The sequence below is a fragment of the Suricata suricatta genome, chromosome 17 (assembly GCF_006229205.1).
Source record: "Suricata suricatta isolate VVHF042 chromosome 17, meerkat_22Aug2017_6uvM2_HiC, whole genome shotgun sequence".
Lineage (NCBI taxonomy): Eukaryota > Metazoa > Chordata > Mammalia > Carnivora > Herpestidae > Suricata > Suricata suricatta.
This window is the reverse complement of record NC_043716.1, coordinates 2,539,933-2,557,049: the sequence shown is the minus strand read 5'-3', so window position 1 is coordinate 2,557,049 and position 17,117 is coordinate 2,539,933. Positions and strand designations below refer to the sequence as shown.

Below are 17,117 nucleotides of genomic sequence, written 5' to 3'. Positions count from 1 at the left end.
ATGTCCCCCTCTCTGTCCCCATGTCCCCCTCTCTGTCCCCATGTCCCACTCGCTGTCCCCATGCCCCCCTCTCTGTCCCCATCTCTCGCACTCTCTCTTCATCCTTTCTCTCCCCCATCCCCTCCTGTTTGCTCCTCTGTCATCCCCCCCTCTCCATTCCTCAAATCTAGGAACTGAATGGAGCACCTCCTCAGTGGAGAGCTCAGTCCCGGGCCCTGTTGGTGGGGCCACGTCGAGTGGGGCAGGAGGGCAGGCCCTGAAGTTTTAAGGAAGTGAAGTCAGACCATGTCACGATCAGACCCCAGAACTTTCTAGCTGCGTAACCTTGATCTTCACTTAGCCTCTTAACAGGCTCCTCACCTGCCAGATGACGGGAATTTGCACTCCTGCCTGCAGGTCGGAGGAGAGCGAGCGGGAGAGCAGCCAGGGGATGGGACTGAGTAGTGGTGTCAGGATGTGCTCCGCAGCCGCGGGGGGTGCAGCATCCCCAAGGGGACATGTGGCACCACTCATTAGGGATCGGAGGGGCTATGAGCAGCTCTGGTCAACTTGAGGCTCTGAGAGTGACATGGTGGAGGGGGCACGTAGATGGTGGGGCCGGCAGGGGGCTCCCGGGAAGGCCTGTGGGACTGAAGCGCCTTGGGGCCACAGAGCAGAGCTGAGCAGAGAGTGGGCGGGGCCTCACGAGGCCAGGCTGGCCCGGAGGACAGATGGACCGGCTCGGCGGGACATCCGTGTAGCAGAAGGGCCGGGGAGTCCAGGGCAGGAGGCCGATGCTCATCCTCGGGGCTCCGGAGCCGGACTGTTTCTCTGGGGGCAGGACTAGCCGGCGGGGGCAGAGGTGGGCTGAGCTGGGAGCTCAGGAATGCCTGAGGACAGCCGCAGGTGGCTGGGACCTCGGAGCAAGGACGTGGGAGACGCCCTGGCAGGGCTGCGGGGACCAGAGTCACCTGAGCTGGTCCCCGGATGGACATGTGGGTTTGACGAGGTAAGGGAAGGGCTCAGTGACCTAGGACAGCCTGCGTGGGGCTAGAGAAGGGCCCGTGGGCGGAGGGAGCTGGCGTTTGGCAGCTGCGGGGAGCGGAGGGGGGTGGGCGGTTCATGGAGAGGAGGGGCTGTGGCCGGGCTCCAGGGTGGGGCCCCGCAGGACACTCTGGAGGCCGGTGGGCCAGGCCCTTGGACAAGGAAGACCTTTTCTTTCTCCTTCATTGTCTCCTACTCTCTGCTTTAGCACCAAGCTCTTGCCTGCTCCCTGCCCTCTTCGAGGTGCCCCTCCTGGGCCAGTGGTCAGGGGACGCTCTGGAAGTTGTCCCGGGGGATGTCAGGTCACAGATGCACCTTTGCCCACATCCTTCGAGGCATCTGAGCACCCTTACCCAGGCCGCCTTCTCCACCGCGCCTGGCAAACCCACCTGCTGGGCGTCACATTCACTGGCCTTGGCCTTGAGCCAAGTCCTGGCCCTCAGGGATCCGTAGGATGACATATAATAAAGGACAGAAGGCGACACTGGGTTTACAATGTAACGCAGGGAGCGATGAGCGTTTCAGGAAAGACACACACTCAGTGTGTGTTTGGGGGTGTCAGGCTGTGCTTCGTGGTGGAGTGTTTCCTAGACCTGCTTGGTGGCAGGCGGAGATGTGGACATGGCTTACTCCCAGAGGCACACAAGCCCCAGACAAGGGGGGGGGGAGCAGATTTCACATCAAGCATTTTTTAAGTGATGTATTTATTTTGGAAGAGAGAGAGAGAGAGAGAGAGATCAGCAGGGAAGGAGCAGAAAGTCAGAAAGTGAGGGAGACAGAGGGTCCAAAGCAGGCTGTGTGCTGACAGCACAGAGCCTGACTCGGGGCTCGAACCCACAAACCGCCTGACTATAACCCAAGCCGCAGTCGGCCACCCAACCGACTGAACCACCCAGGTGCCCCAAGCATTTTTTTTCTGATTATAAAATAACACATGTTTGCCATAAAAAATTCAAGCAGGGCGGCACCCACAAAGTGAACAGTGCGCGGCCCCCCCAAGCCTTCGCATACCAGTCTGGTGCACAAAACATACCTCCAGTTATGTTTCACAAGAAGGTTGGGAGGGACCGACTGGTGACAGGCTTCCGAGCCAGCCCTCAAAGCTGGGGCTTTGTCCTGTAGGCAGGCAGGAGCCAGTGACGGTCTGTGGCTAGATGGGAAACCTGGAGAAAAGCCAAAACACCAATGAAAGTAACTCGTCTTCAGCACGTAGCCACGTGTGCCACCATGCATCTTCGTGTGGAGTCACCCCACGAAGCCTCCACTGGCCACTAGACCTCTTCTCTCACACGCACACTGTTATGCACCTCTGCTCTGGGCATTGATCTCGTCGGGTCCCTCCAGGCCTCTAGGTGAGGGCACAGTGCCCCTGGCAGCCCCGGCCCACCCTTGCTTCCCCTCCCCCTCAGGTCCTTGGGCATGAAACTCCGAGGGCTGCTGGACCGTAAGGGCTCCTGGAAGAAGCTGGATGACATCCGGAATATCTTCTGGTGTCACAAGACTGTCACATCAGGTGCTCAGAGACACGCAGATGTCTGTCTCCCGCTGTACCGCATGCTCAGAACCCTCCGCCCCATTCTGGGAATGGGCCCTCCTCCAGCTGTCCCCAGGGAGACTCTGGGGTCCCAGGGCATGGGGCTCCTGGTTTCATGAGTGGCAACCGTCACAGACTCCCCTTAGGAGCTCACACCATCTCCCCTTTCCCTGGGAGGGGACAGGAAAAAGGGAGTGAGAACAGACACTCCCGCCTGCCTGGGAGAGGGTCGAGGGTCATTTAGGGAGTCCTGATCCTGATCAGGGGGGGCACAGGCCTCTCTTCTCCTACTCCCACCACCAAGAGTTCTGGTCTTTGGGGCCAGGCTGAGATTCGCATCTCTGGGCCGCCACTCGGCTGGGTCAAGTCACTGTGTCTTTGGCTCTCAGCGTCCAGCGTGAGATTAATTAACTTCACCCGCCTTGCAGGGCTGCTGGGAGGGAAGCCTAAACCACAGTGAGCAAAGGGCTGGGCACGGGAGGAGCTAGGGATGTGGCCTCCAGACCAAGCGCCCCCTCTCTCGCCCCCTAGAGTATGTCACTGAGCACTGGTGTGAGGACCACTTCTTTGGGTACCAGTACCTGAATGGCGTCAATCCCGTCATGCTCCACTGCCTCTCCAGCCTGCCCAGCAAGCTGCCTGTCACCAGTGACATGGTGGCCCCCTTGCTGGGTCCGGACACCTGCCTGCAGACGGAACTGGAGGTGGGTGACTTATTATGGACACAGGGTGGGTGTGGAGGGTCAAAGTGCGAGACCTGGGGCTACATCCAGTCTGCGGGCCCCATCCGCTGGGCAGCCCCAGCTTTGAATTGGAGCAAATGGAGGTGAGGGCCAGAGGGGGCCCAGCCATGCCCACAAGCCTGAGACGGGGCCTGGTGAGGTGGCGTGAGGGAGCGCGACAGCAGGAAGGAGCAGGCCCACCTGTGTTCAGGGGCTTCTGAGATCCTCAGGACTGAGAGGCCAGAAGAAAGCTGTGTTAGGGCAGGTGGAAGGCAGTGCAAGTAAATACAAGAGGAACAACATGGAGAAGTGGGAGCGCTGAGGGTCTGGGCCAGTCTCTTGGATGCAGCCAAGCCCTAGGCATCTTCCGGGAGGCTGGGAACGTGGCGGTCAATTCTGTGTTTATTTTGCTGTTGTTGGATACAGGGACAGGGTCACTGAGTGGAGAGGGCAGGAAGGACTAGGTATGGGGGGGCCGGGAGAGGATGCCAGCTTACACAGGTGGGAGGTTGCGTAAGGAGGGACTCAGCTGGACCTCATTCCGGACATGCTGGGAAGGGTTGGGTATCTACCTCTGGACGTTAGTGCAAGCGCCAAGCATTACTGAGGCCCGAATTGGGGTGGGTGTGGGCGGAGAACAGGAGAGCAGTGGAGCGCGGGTCGGGGGCCACCGCGAGCCTCTGTCACCTTCCCCAGAGGGGCAACGTCTTCTTAGCGGACTACTGGATCCTGGAGGAGGCCCCCGTCCACTGCCTCAACGGCCGCCAGCAGTACGTAGCTGCCCCGCTCTGCCTGCTGTGGCTCAACCCGCAGGGGGCGCTGGTGCCCTTGGCCATCCAGGTGAGACACGGGGCGGGCTTCGGGGCCGGGCTCGGGAGGCACGCCCGCAGTCTCGCGCCTCACCCCCTTAATTGTTCTTGGACGCAGCTCAGCCAGAAACCCGGGCCCGACAGCCCTATCTTTCTGCCCACTGACTCCTACTGGGACTGGCTGCTGGCCAAGACGTGGGTGCGCAACTCGGAGTTCCTGGTGCACGAGCACAACACGCACTTTCTGTGCACGCATTTGCTGTGCGAGGCCTTCTCCATGGCCACACTGCGTCAGCTGCCGCTCTGCCATCCCATCTACAAGGTCGGTGCGACCCCCGGGCGGGGCCAGAGGGGGCGGGCCGGCTCGCCCTCTCCCCTGACCTTCGGCTCCTGCACCCTCATCCCGCTCGCAGCTCCTGCTCCCCCACACTCGCTACACGCTGCAGGTGAACACCATCGCTCGGGCCACGCTGCTCAACCCCGACGGTCTTGTGGACCAGGTGAGGCCTCAGGCCCCTCCCGCCGAGTCTCTGAAACCCCGCCCCGATGGCGCTTTGCCCCGCCCAAAGCCTCTACGGCCTCCAATCCTATTCCACGGTTCCTGCCAGACCTGTCCCACAAAAACTCCCTCTACCCTTACGCAACTATCCCCCCGCCCACAAGCCTCTAAGGCCTCCAATCCCATTCCACGGTTCCCGCCAGACACTTCCCCCATGTCACGCCCACGGCCGACTTGCCCCGCCCCACGAACCCTGTCCCCGCCCCCCTCAGGCCTGCGCTCCTAGGTCTCCGGACCAGGGGTGGGCGGCTCCGCTTCGACCACATCTTCCGCTGACCCTGACCCGGAGCTGGCCTTCTGGTCCCCGCCTCCCCGGCGTCACTTCTTTCTGTTACCAAATACCTAAGGATTACCTCCCAAGCACGTAGGAGGCCCGCCACCTCCGCAGCCCGCGTCAGGCCCCCTATGGGGGTTTGATCCCTGACCTTGGACTCCTTGGTTTACTGAATAACACCCTTTGCTGAGTCACTAGCCTCCTCTGGTCCCCCAGGCACTGGGGTGGGGTCTGGGCAGGCCCCAAGCGCAGCTGCCTTGTGTTGCCAGGTCACATCCGGCGGGAGGCAAGGTCTCCTCTACCTCATAAGCACAGGTCTGGCCCACTTCACCTACACCAATTTCTGCCTTCCGGACAGTCTGCGGGCCCGCGGCGTCCTGACCATCCCCAACTACCATTACCGAGACGATGGCCTGAAGATCTGGGCGGCCATTCAGAGGTGCGGGGTGCGGGCCTGGGACCCTGCAGGCAGTCTGACTTCCCGAGGGCCCCCTGGCTCAGCCTGTACTCATACGAGCTGGGCCGCTTGGTGCTGGGGGTTGTGGGTGTGTTTCAGGCCCAGCACAGAGGACCTCAAGGGTGAGAATTGGGGTTGGGGTCCTCCGTGAAATGACAGGCAGCTGCAGGGCTGGGGAGGGGCTGTGCATGCACGCAGGGGAAGAAGGAAGGGGCATGGTGTCCAGAGGAACCAGAGCAGGAATCAGGGGCGGGACGCCCCCAGCCCCCTGTGTGGGAAGGAGGCCCAGGGTACCCCTGACTCAGGAGTGCCCAAACCTTGCCCTTGGGTTCCACCTGCACCTGGAGGTCCCCACTGGACCCTGGTGGGCTCTCAGTGGACGCTGGCTGTCTGGCTCTCCCCAGCCTCAGTGGCACTGGGCCTTGGATTTCTGGTCACCCCTGTGGCATTTGCATCTCTTTTCTGCAGCTTTGTCTCAGAAATCGTGGGCTACTATTATCCTAGTGACGGATCTGTGCAGCAGGACACGGAGCTGCAGGCCTGGGTCGGCGAGATTTTTTCTCAGGCGTTCCTGGGCCGGGAAAGCTCAGGTGAGCCCTCTGCATCCCCGACCGCAAGCTCCCAGCGCCCTGGCGCGCTCTCTGGTCTCACCTGCTACGTAGTTCTTACTTGAGGACCTGCCTTTGAACTTCCTATGCTTAGGGTTTGTTTTTCTTTTCTGAGGCTTTCCCCTGACCTTAAAAAAATTTTTTTAAATGTTTTTTATTTGTTTTTGAGAGAGAGACAGCGTGAGCAGGGGAGGGTCAGAGAGAGAGGGAGATGCAGAATCCGAAGACAGGCCCCAGGTTCTGAGCTATCAGCACAGAGCCCGACACGGGGCTTGAACTCTTGAACTGTGAGATCATGACGCTCAACTGACAGAGCCACCCGGGCGCCCCACTTTAAATCACATGATGTCTGCCATGGCTGGATTGAAAGCACAGGACTAGCTGTCCTGCAGAATGTGTCGCCTTCCGAATGAATCTAATGGCTTCCTCGTGAGGTCATTTGTCCTGCTTCTTGACCCACTGTGTACTCTGTCCGCAGGAAGTAACATCTAAAGGGTAAATGTTTGGGGCCAGAACATTTCTCAGGTGATGCTCTGTTCTCATGGGTCACCGGGGAAGCACGTTGTGTCCAGTTGTCTCACTGTCGGTGATGCCAAGAGTGACTTCTGGGTTAAGGTGGGGACAGTCAGGTCTCTTTGGGATAGTTAAGGGATGACCCATCCCCTGCTTTGCAAGTGCGCTCTTATCCTGGGGTGGCCTGGTCCTGGATGCTTCTCCCCGAAAGGCAGGTTTTTTGGTTTTGTTTTTTCATGAGATCATGACCTGAGCTGAAGTCAGACGCTTAACCGACTGAGCCACCCAGGTGCCCCTATTTATTATTTTTTAATGTTTATTCATTTTGAGAGAAAGAGAGCACAAGCTGGGAGGTGGGCAGAGAGATTGAGAAAGAGAGAGAGAGAGAGAGAGAGAGAGAGAGAATCCAAAGCAGCCTCCATGCTATCAGCACAGAGCCCGACGTGGGGCTCAAACTCACAAACTGTGAGATCATAACCTGAGCTGAAATTGAGTCAGAGGCCTAACTGACTGAGCCCCCCATGCGCCCCTCTCCTATCTTAGTTATTAAACTTGCCTCTGACCTAATACATCAGAGCATTCTTCAGATTGACAAACGTCTCTTCTGACAGCGCGAGCTTGTCCCAGATTCCTGTTTTAAGACAAGACACCTCATTAATCAGCTCAGCCAACATGACCTTTGCTTCCATATTTCAAGGGGAACAAATAAACTCTAGGAGAGACAGAAAAATCCCCACAGCTTGTCTGACCTTCTTCCCTTTCTTTTAAAAAAACTCTTTTTAATGTTTTTATTTATTTTTGAGAGAGAGAAAGAGAGAGAGACACAGTGTGAGGAGGGGAGGGTCAGAGAGAGAAGGAGTCACAGGATCTGAAGACAGGCTCCAGGCTCTGTGCTGACAGCTCAGACGTGGGGCTTGAACCCACAAACCGTGAGATCATGACCTGAGCTGAAGTCCAATGCTCAACCGACTGAGCCCCCCAGGTGCCCTTTACCTCCTTCCCTTTTAATCCCAGGCTTCAAGTTAGAATATCAACCAGGAAGGGAGCCTTCAGAAAATTCCCACATGCCCCCGTCAGGTGCCTGGTCCTTCCTCCAACCCTCTTTGCCTCTTTCTCTCTCGATACAAGCTTTGCCGCCACCTGTGACCCACTGTCGCCACCCAGTCGCTGCCTTACAGCAGCCGGCTCTCTACATGCCTCACCTTCTCAGCCCCTTGCTGCCAGCCCCGAGGGGCCACCGCCCCGCTAATCCTCTGAAATTGCGCCCAGAAACCGCCTGGCCTGGCACATTCCTCCCCTCCCTGCCTTCTTACCTTCTTAGGCATTCACTACACTCAACCGATAATTACTGGGCTCTTAATATTAAGTATTGTTCTAGGTGCTGGGGTTTGGCAGTGAACATGACAGACAAAAATCCTGGCCTTCACGGAGCTTAACATCCTAGTGGGGAGACTCTGATAATAAATAAACAAATATGTTCAGTGGTTGGCTCTGAGGGCCCAGAAAAATGAAAGAGCATGCTGAGGAAGGGGGGTGGGTTCAGAGAGGTGGTCAGGGAAGCTCTCTCTGAGAAGGTGATGTTTGGCTGGAGACCTGTGGGAAGTGAGGGAGAGAGTTCGGTGGATAACTGGCCTGAGAGTCTATAGGCGGAGGTGGAGCAAGTGCAAAGGCCCTGGGGCGGACGTGTGCCGGTAGATTTGCGGAATATCGGGAAGGTCTGCGTGGCCGAGTAGAGAAGGCAAGAGAGAGAACAGGAGGGAAGGACATAAAGTCCGAGGAGGAGCGAGAGCCAGATCAAATAGGGCAGTGGTAAGGTGAGGGGGGTGGGAGACCCATAGCGGGTTTAGCGAGGGGTGACATGATCACACTTATGGCTCTAAAGGGTCAGGCGCTCTGGCTGTCACGTGAAGAATGGCTGTCAGGGGCAAGGTTGGGACCAGGTGGGGTCCTGCAGGAGTGAGGAGATGGAGCTTGGTGGGGGCAATACCAGATTGGTCTCTGGAAGTACTTGCTGATCTGAGTGGTCCAAGATAAAAAGAGAAAGGAGCGCCCAGAGTTTGGCCTGAGCTGCTGTATAAAGATGCCCGGATGAGAGCGCCGTGGGAGGGCCGGGCTCGCAGCGTCCGTGGGGTGGGGAGTCAAGCATCAGGTTTTGCAGACGTTGTCGGAGAGGCTTCGTGGTCGCCCACGGCAGAGCATCAGGTAGCGGCTGCTGATTTATGGCCACGGCTGTGCCTAGACTCGGGGTCCAGATGGAGCTGGAGGTGTGAACTTGAAAGTCGCCCGCCAGTGGGGAGCGGCCAGAGCCGTGGACGAGATCAATGACATACAGAGAAGAGGACCATGGTCTGAGCCTCATAATGCCTTCCTCCGTCACCTCTTTGTCACCCACTCTCAGCTCAGGGAGTCCCCTTCTCCTCCCACAGGAAGGTCTTCCCTGAGTGCCTTGGCCCTTGACAGTCAAGGAGCACAGGCACCTTGACTGTGAGCTTGAACTTGGCTTCTCCATTGTGAGCTGTGCCGGGTGGGTGTTTTCGCTCTGATCCCAGCATCCAGCTCCTATCCGGACCCCCTTCAGAGACTGCCTGACCAACCCTAACCCCAGCCCAACCCTAATCTCAGTCAAAAGACAGCGGTGGCCAAATGCTCAGCCCCTGGTGGTGAGCCCGCGCCCCGAGCTGCCCCTGGGAAGCCCATGCCCTCCCTCGACACCCTCTCCCCTTCCTCCCGCACCCAGGCTTCCCACGCAGGCTGTGCACTCCGGGAGAGCTGGTGAAGTTCCTCACTGCCATCATCTTCAACTGCTCCGCTCAGCACGCTGCGGTCAACAGCGGGCAGGTGAGGCGGCGGGGGGGCGGGGGGCAGGCCTGGGGGGGCGCCGGGCTACGCGAGGTTGGGCTCAGCGGTGGATGTGAGGTCAGGGTTGGGGTTGAGAGCGTGGGAGTGCCAGGGTTGGGGTGGGTTTACGATCAGGGCTGAGGTTGGTTGTGAGAGGGTGGAGCGAAGGGCTGGACCTGGCTGAGGGCGAGGGTGGAGTGGGGCCCAGGCTGTGCTGGAGACTCCGGTTGGTGCTGTGTAGGAAGGAGAGCTTACGGGTCCCATCATGGCAGGGACGCGGCCAGGTGGAGGTTCAGGTTGCTCTGGGTGGCATGCAAGCCCAAAGCCCTTCGCTGGGGTTCCCTCCTCTCTGGGTCCTGCTCCTTCCTTGGTGATTCACTCCACCCAGTCTGGAACATCGAGTGGGGAGTGACAAGGGGTGAGCCTCCTATTCCACTTCTGGAACTTTCTACCCTATACGCCTCCCTCTCTTCCCTTTCCACCACAGCCTCATTTCCCAACTGCGGGACCTGGGAGGGTAGGGGCAGGACCAGGGACGATGAGGGAGCTGACTCATCTTGGGCGGGGTCCCTACAGCATGACTTTGGGGCCTGGATGCCCAATTCCCCGTCATCCATGAGGCAGCCCCCACCGCAGGCCAAGGGGACCACCACCCTGAAGAGTTACCTGGACACCCTCCCCGAAGTGAACGTCACCTGTAACAACCTTCTCCTCTTCTGGTTGGTCAGCCAGGAGCCCAAGGACCAGGTGTGTGTATGGGGGGGGGGTGGGGGCTTATAGGGCCTGGGCAGCGGCAAGGGTTCCCAGGGGGAATTGGGGACCGAGTGCTGCCATTTATGTCCACTGCTGAGCTGTCTTGGGTTCCTCAGTTTCTTTTGGAAATGATAGTTGACCCTCAAAGGCATAAATTGAAGCAAATACCAGTTTAGTGGCTAGGGCACAATGTGCATCGAATTCACCAGTTTACCAATCCACCCACCCATCTGTTCAGCCATCTACCCATTCATCCATCCATCCGTCATCTATCCACCCATCTGTCCATCCATCCATCCATCCATCTATCTGTTCAGCCACCCACCCCTCTGTTCATCCATCCATCCATCCATCCATCCATCCATCCATCCATTCATCTGTTCAACCATCCACCCATCTGTCCATCTATCCATCCACCCATCTGTCCATCCATCCATCCATCCACCCATCCGTCCATCCATCCACCCATCCGTCCGTCCACCCATCCGTCCGTCCGTCCATCCATCCATCCATCCATCCATCCATTCAGCCATCCACCCATCTGTCCATCCACCCATCTGTCCGTCCATCCGTCTATGCACCATTCATTCATTAACAGCTCCTCCATTCATCTAAACATTGAACACACATTATTTCAGATACTTCCCACATGTCAACATGACCCTGGGGACCAGGCATAGGAAGCTGAGTGAGACCTTCCTGCCTTCAAGAATCCTATGCTCTTGTTGAGGAGACACCTAGGGAAGCGCAAAAGGGCATGACAACGTCATAGGAATCATTTATGTATGAACACATACTTCTTAAGCATTTGCAACCTGTCAGACGTTGGTGGGCAGATTCGAACCCTATCCTCATGAGCGGAGTCTTGTGATAGAGGTGACAGTGGGGACTTCTGGAACCTGACCGAGTCTGGGCGAACCTGGGAAGGCTTCTTGGAGGAAGTGACATCGAAGCTGAAACCTGCGGGACAAGTAGGAGCCTGATAGGCAGAGGAGGGCAGGGTTGGCTGCTAGGCAGGAGGAAGGGCACAACCAAGTGAAAAGAAGTGAAGGTCAGTCCGTTGGTGTGTTGGTGCGATTGCACAAGGGTCAGTGCGGGCACAGCATTCACTTAGAGCGTTAGGCCTGGGGTGACTTGGCTGAATTTGTGTTTCAGCGAGAGCGCCTTCCTGGCCCTGTGGATGGCTGGGAGAGGCGGGTTTGGAGGCAGGAGCTTGGCTTGGCCCGGGAAGCAGCCCCTCGATCACCAGTTACCATCATCCCCATCACACGCTGGGGCACTGGCCCTGCTCCCCCCGCCCCCCTCCCCCGTCTTGTTCAAGAGCCGATATCCTCATTTCTCCATTTGGTGCAGATGTGTTATCTCCCTGACTAGTGTTAGCTACCAGCTCGGAGCCTGGGGACGCCAGGTCCTGCTCCTTTCTGCTCCCATTTCCCAAGGACTTAGAGACATTCATTTTTGTCGTAAAGGAAAAGCTCTGGGTTTTTTTGTTCTATGCACACAACACTCGGCTACTGTTCTCAGTACTAGCCACGAAAATGTGTGTGGGGGGTGTTCCCACATCACAAATTCTCTGACACCAGCTGGGTGTCAGGTAATTTAAATGTTTATTTTATTTATTTTTGAGAGAGAGACAGAGTGTAAGCAGGTGAGGGGCAGAGAGAGAGAGAGACAGAGAGAGAGAGAGAGAGAGAGAGAGAGAGAGAGAGAGAGGGGGAGACACAGAATCCGAAGCAGGCTCCAGACTCTGAGCTGTCAGCACAGAGCCTGACACGGGGCTCGGGCCCATGAACCGTGAGATCATGACCTGAGCCGAAGTCAGCCGCTCAACCGACTGATGCCGCCAGCTGCCCCAAGAGTGTCAGGTAATTTAATTCGGTTCTGACACCCTACGTGCAGGTAGTCGGGAGGTCAGATCCCATAGGTTCGGGCTCAGTCCCACAAGACCGCCTCCCCACTCTCTGAGGCCAGCCTCTCAAGTCCAAGCTGTCCCCTGCACTTCTGGCCCCCCAGCTTTGGATCAGAGCTTTCCCTGACCCCGTCCTCAGGTTCAGTCGTTTGCTCTGATGCCTTCACAGAACTCAGGAAAAACTGTTTACTTATTAGTTACTGGCTTATTATAAAAGGACGTCACACAGGACCAGCCGGCGACGCACAGGGCGAGGGGTGTGGGGTTTTGGTGCCCTCCCCTGTGCTCTGCCTTCCAGGGCCTCCTCGTGCTCACCAGCCTGGAAGCTCTCGGAACCCCTTTTGCTGGGGTTTTCTGTAGATCGCGTTACCTAGGTGGGATCTGTTGAATCGTTGGCCATTTGGGAGCGAGTGGGCTTCCAGTCCCTCTCTCCCCCCGAGAGGCTGGGAGCTGAGACAGGGAGCCCAACCTTCTAATCCCATGGCCGTGTTTTCCCCGACCCCCAGCTCCCACCCGCCCCACCCTTAGGGGCTTTCCAGAATTCTCGGCGTTAACGTCAAGTCAGGTGTGGCTGAGAGGGGCTTTTTATGAGAATGAGACGCCCTTAACACTCTGTCGCCTACAAAATTATGAGGGTCAGGAGCTGTGCCAGGAACGGGGAGGCAGCCCAAGTGGGTCTTTCTTACTGTAAATGACAGAATCACACGAGGGGATGATAAGCAAGGTGATGAGGGTAGAAGTTTCCCTCCTATAAGCCAGTGGGGGGGTCTAACCTTGAAAATTATAATGACAACATCAACGGCTATTTCTTCCTGGGATCTATCGTGGCTCATTAATCAGTCATTAAATCAGACACTGTATAGACACTATTTTAAATCACAAAGTAAGTAAGGAGCTGCATTTATAATGCCTAATACAGAGCCTGGCATCTTCGTGTTCCATAAATGGTAGTTGCATTTTTTAAAGAATTTTCAAAAACTTTTAAATCATCTCCATACCCAACCTGGGGCTCCAACTCACAACCCTGAGATCAAGGGTTGCATGTTTCACTGATGGAGCCAGCCGGGAGTCCCAAATGGTAGTTGCATTTGCCAGGAGAGAAAACTGAGGTTCAGAGAGGCCAAGCAAGTTGCCCAAGGTCACACAGTTAGTAAGTAGGCTTTGAACCCAGCCTGTCATGTTTCTGTGTTCTCCTTTTTTGGACTGCTACACTATAGTTTTAGAAATTAGATGTCAGTCTGGTAGATAAGACATAAAAGTGACTCTTTGAAAAGACTAATAAATCAAAGAGAACGGGGACAAGTCCTAATCCAGAAAAATAAGAGAGCATAGATCACAAATTTCGACATGGAAAGGTAAACAGCCACAAATTAAGACGACTCAACAAATGACAAGAAAATGCCACTTGCAGTTTTATGCACACACATTTGAGAGAGATGATTTTCTAGGACAACCGTAAAGAAAACACCAGAAGAGGTGAAAACCATACCCATAAATAGAAAAGATGTAAAAGATCCAATCCACTCTTTGCAAAGGGAGAATCTGCTAAACCTTCAGGGACAAGTGATTCCTAAATCATTCAAACTGCTTGAAAGTGTAGAAAAGAAAGTGGAAGCTCCCCAAATCATTTGACTGGGAACCTTGATGCCAGCACCCTCAAGGTGGTGCCCTTCTGAAGGGACATGGATCGGGGCATCTGGGTGGCTCAGTCGGTTACGTGTCCGGCTTTGACTCAGGTTATGATCTCACGGTTCATGAGTTCGAGCCCCGCGTTGGGCTCTGTGCTGACAGCTCTGAGCCTGGAGCCTGCTTCAGATTCTCTCAGCTCCTCCCCTGCTTTCTCTCTCTCTCTCTCTCTCTCTCTCTCTCTCTCTCAAATAAGTAAACATTTTTTTTAAAAAAAGGGAGGGCAGTGGATCTCAAGGAGAAAGTTCCAGCCTCCGATGCACACTTCCCGCCTATGTGACCCTGGAGATGTAATTGTGCCTTTCGAAGCCTCAGTTTCCTCATCTGTAAAGTGGGAACGCAAAGAGCACCCATCTTACAGGATTGTTGTGCTGTCCTGACAGTCTACCTCAAGTGCTTGCAACATGTTAACTCTAATTAAGAAAATAAAATTACAGACGTGCTCCAGTCAGCTGTGACAATCTTGAAAATATATCATTAGCCAATGAAGGCCACTACTAAGTAGTAAAACAAATTGTATACCACGAGGAAGTCTAGTTTATTCTAGAAAGGAAAGGTCGATTCAACCTTATGCAATCTAACGATGTAATTTATTACATGATAAAGAAGACAGTATATAATCATCCTGATAAATGAAAGAAGCATTTGATAAGGGTGAATACTCATTGCTAATAAAAACTCAGTGCAAAATGAAACTCCCAAGGTGAGTTTTGAGAAAAGGTATATTTCAGAGGGACGTCCGGGTGGCTCAGCCGATTAAACATCCGACTCTCGGTTTCAGCTCAGGTCACAATCTTACAGTTCGTGAGTCCGAGACCTGCATTGGGCTCTGTACTGATGGCTCGGAACCTGCTTGGGATCCTCTCTCTCCCTCTTTCTCTGCCCCTTCCCTGCTGCACTCAATCTCTCTCTCTCTCTCTCTCAAAATAAATAAAATAAACATTTAAAAAAGTATATTTCAAAAAACACTGCATTTATGGTCAAGCAGCAGAGGCCTCCTTATGAAGTCAGGCACGACAAAGTAATGTGCCCAGTGACCACTGTCGGGGGGGCCGGGCGGAGGGTCCGGTCAGGGCAGTAAAACCAGACCAAGAATTTTTAAACATCAGGATTATTGGCTACAGTTATATCGTGTGAAGATTCTATTGGATGGGAGCGGGGGGGGGCGGCGGGGGGTCACGCCGGGGTTCGGGGGCTGGGCCCTGGGGCCTGTGAAGGTGAGCGGGCTGTGTGCTCTGATCACTGCCCAGGATGGCACCTACTGTACTTCACTGCAATGTTTCCGCTGGTGGTGGCCACGCTGGAAAGCGTGACAGAGTGTGGCGATGGCGTGGGGGTGGCTGGCAGGGCGCCTCAGAACGGGTTGTGTTCAGGAGCCGAATTTTGACTTGAATCCGGTGAGGTGCTAGGCGTATTCTTGGCCATATAGGCCGGAGCGTGCCTATGTTGATTTCTTAACATGTTAACATGGAATGTTGATTTGTGTTAAGAATGTGGTTGTGCTCTTTTAGTTCACAGAGCAGGGGACCAGGCGCTGAAAGGGACCTTTATTATTTTTTAAAATTTCTAATGTTTATTTATTTTTGAGAGACAGAGACAGCGTGAGCAAGGGAGGGACAGAGTGAGAAGGAGACAGAATCCGAAGCAGGCTCCAGGCTCTGAGCCATCAGCACAGAGCCCGATGCGGGGCTCAAACCCTGTGAGATCTTGACCTGAGCCTAAGTGGGAGGCTTAACCGACCGAGCCACGCAGGCGCCCCTGGAAAGGACCTTTAAAGATGTCCAATCCGTCTCCTTGCAGGCGCAGAAATGGTCTCCGAGTCAGTGACAGGCAGAGAGTTACCAGCAGAGGGAGCACAAACCTTAGGCTCCCTGCTGTCCCAGGTTCCACACCCTGGATGTTGGGGGTGTTGTAGGGGGAGGGGGGAGGCTGCTCCCGCGGGTTGCCTGGAGAGGTGGTCTGAAGGGTTTGCATTGGCAGCAGCCGTGGCGGGGTCACGCCCTTCGAAGCCACCCTGACTATATATTGGCAAGCCCTTCACCACTCTCGGTCCCATCCTGAATGTCATCCTGACCGCCACCCGACTTTCTCCCAGCGGCCCCTGGGCACCTACCCGGACCAGCACTTCACCGAGGAGGCCCCCCGGCGCAGCATCGCCGCCTTCCAGAGCCGCCTGGCCCAGATCTCGCGGGAGATCCGGGAGCGGAACCAGGGCCTGGCGCTGCCCTATGCCTACCTGGACCCCACCGTGGTCGAGAACAGCGTCTCCATTTAACTTCCTCCCACTGCCCCCGGAGAAGAAAAGCTTGGGCAGGAGGACGTGAGGACGTGAGGACAGCGTCCGGGGTGAGAAGCTGCTGGCTAACGTCAAACGCACAAGAGGCCCTTCCAGAAGGGGACCTCCCATCACCTCTGGTCTCCTTGGGGCAGCCTCTTACTTCCGTCTCCTGTGAAAACCTACCTCCTCCCGTCGGGAACCCCACAGGGACACTGAGCTTTCCTTTCCAGTCTCCCCCTCTCCCCCAAACCCCCTCTTACCTTGGCTTTTCGTTTCTACTCTCCTCCAGACCTAGGGCCAGCCAGTCTACCTTCCCTCTCTGGGAAAGCCTGGAAACCGGGCAAGAAAGGACGTGTGTCCTGGGTCTGCCCCGTGGTCCCCTTTGACGTCAGCATCTTTAAGGGGAGGGTCAGAATCAGACCCAGCTTGGGGCGCCTGAGTGGCTCAGTCAGTTAAGCTTCAGACTCTTGATCTCAGCTCACGTCATGGTCTCACGGTTTGAGTGGTCAAGCCCTGCACTGGGCTCTGAGCTGAAAGCATGGAGCCTGCTTGGAATTCTCTCTCTCCCTCTCTCTCCACACCTCCACTCTCAAAATAAATAAACAAACAAACGAAAAAAAGAATTAGACCCGACCTGTAGCTGTTCTCAGGGCTAGTTCCCTGGCCTGGGGAGGCGGTGGCGGTGGTGGGGTGTCCCTCCCCAGCTCTGGTCTTCACCCCACTTATCCTATCCTACCTTCCTTCCTTTGTTTTCTGTCCTTGAGCCCAGTGAATTCAATAAATCCCAGCAGATTTGGCTCCCATTTCATTGTTGTTTTGGTGTGTGCGTGTGTGGAGGGGTGGAGGAGGAAGGGGCAGCAGGGAGTCCCTGGTCATCCATTCTGGAGACAGGGAGCCTCCCAGCTCGGCCCGGCGCCCAGCCAGGCCCCACATCCCTGCTGTCACCCCCCAGAGCGTGTCATCCCTCAGGAGGCGAAGGGGTCCCCAGACTCAAAGGGCTGATAGGAAAACGTAGGTATTTTGCAAAGCCTGCGAAGCCGGTTTCTGGGTGTGCCCCTGGGATGGAGTCACCTTCTGGACACGGGGGACCCTGGTCTCCAGCCCTCCGCGGGTGGGCGGAGTCGCGATGGGATCCGAGCAGGGCAGCAGGGAGC

The 17,117-nt window shown here is 56.0% G+C and overlaps 1 protein-coding gene across 1 annotated transcript in view; it reads left to right on the top strand.

Annotated features, from left to right (window-relative positions):
- Positions 1-16,422, top strand: part of ALOXE3 (arachidonate lipoxygenase 3) — a 19,315-nt gene extending 2,893 nt beyond the window's left edge. Inside the window, exons 5-14 of the mRNA XM_029928802.1 lie at positions 2,433-2,536; positions 3,089-3,261; positions 3,976-4,119; positions 4,207-4,410; positions 4,502-4,588; positions 5,191-5,360; positions 5,847-5,968; positions 9,237-9,337; positions 9,914-10,084; positions 15,781-16,422. Coding sequence (XP_029784662.1) covers positions 2,433-2,536; positions 3,089-3,261; positions 3,976-4,119; positions 4,207-4,410; positions 4,502-4,588; positions 5,191-5,360; positions 5,847-5,968; positions 9,237-9,337; positions 9,914-10,084; positions 15,781-15,960 — 1,456 coding nt within the window. The 3' untranslated portion in view covers positions 15,961-16,422. The remainder of the gene's footprint in view (positions 1-2,432; positions 2,537-3,088; positions 3,262-3,975; positions 4,120-4,206; positions 4,411-4,501; positions 4,589-5,190; positions 5,361-5,846; positions 5,969-9,236; positions 9,338-9,913; positions 10,085-15,780) is intronic.
- The last annotated feature ends 695 nt before the right edge of the window (positions 16,423-17,117 follow it).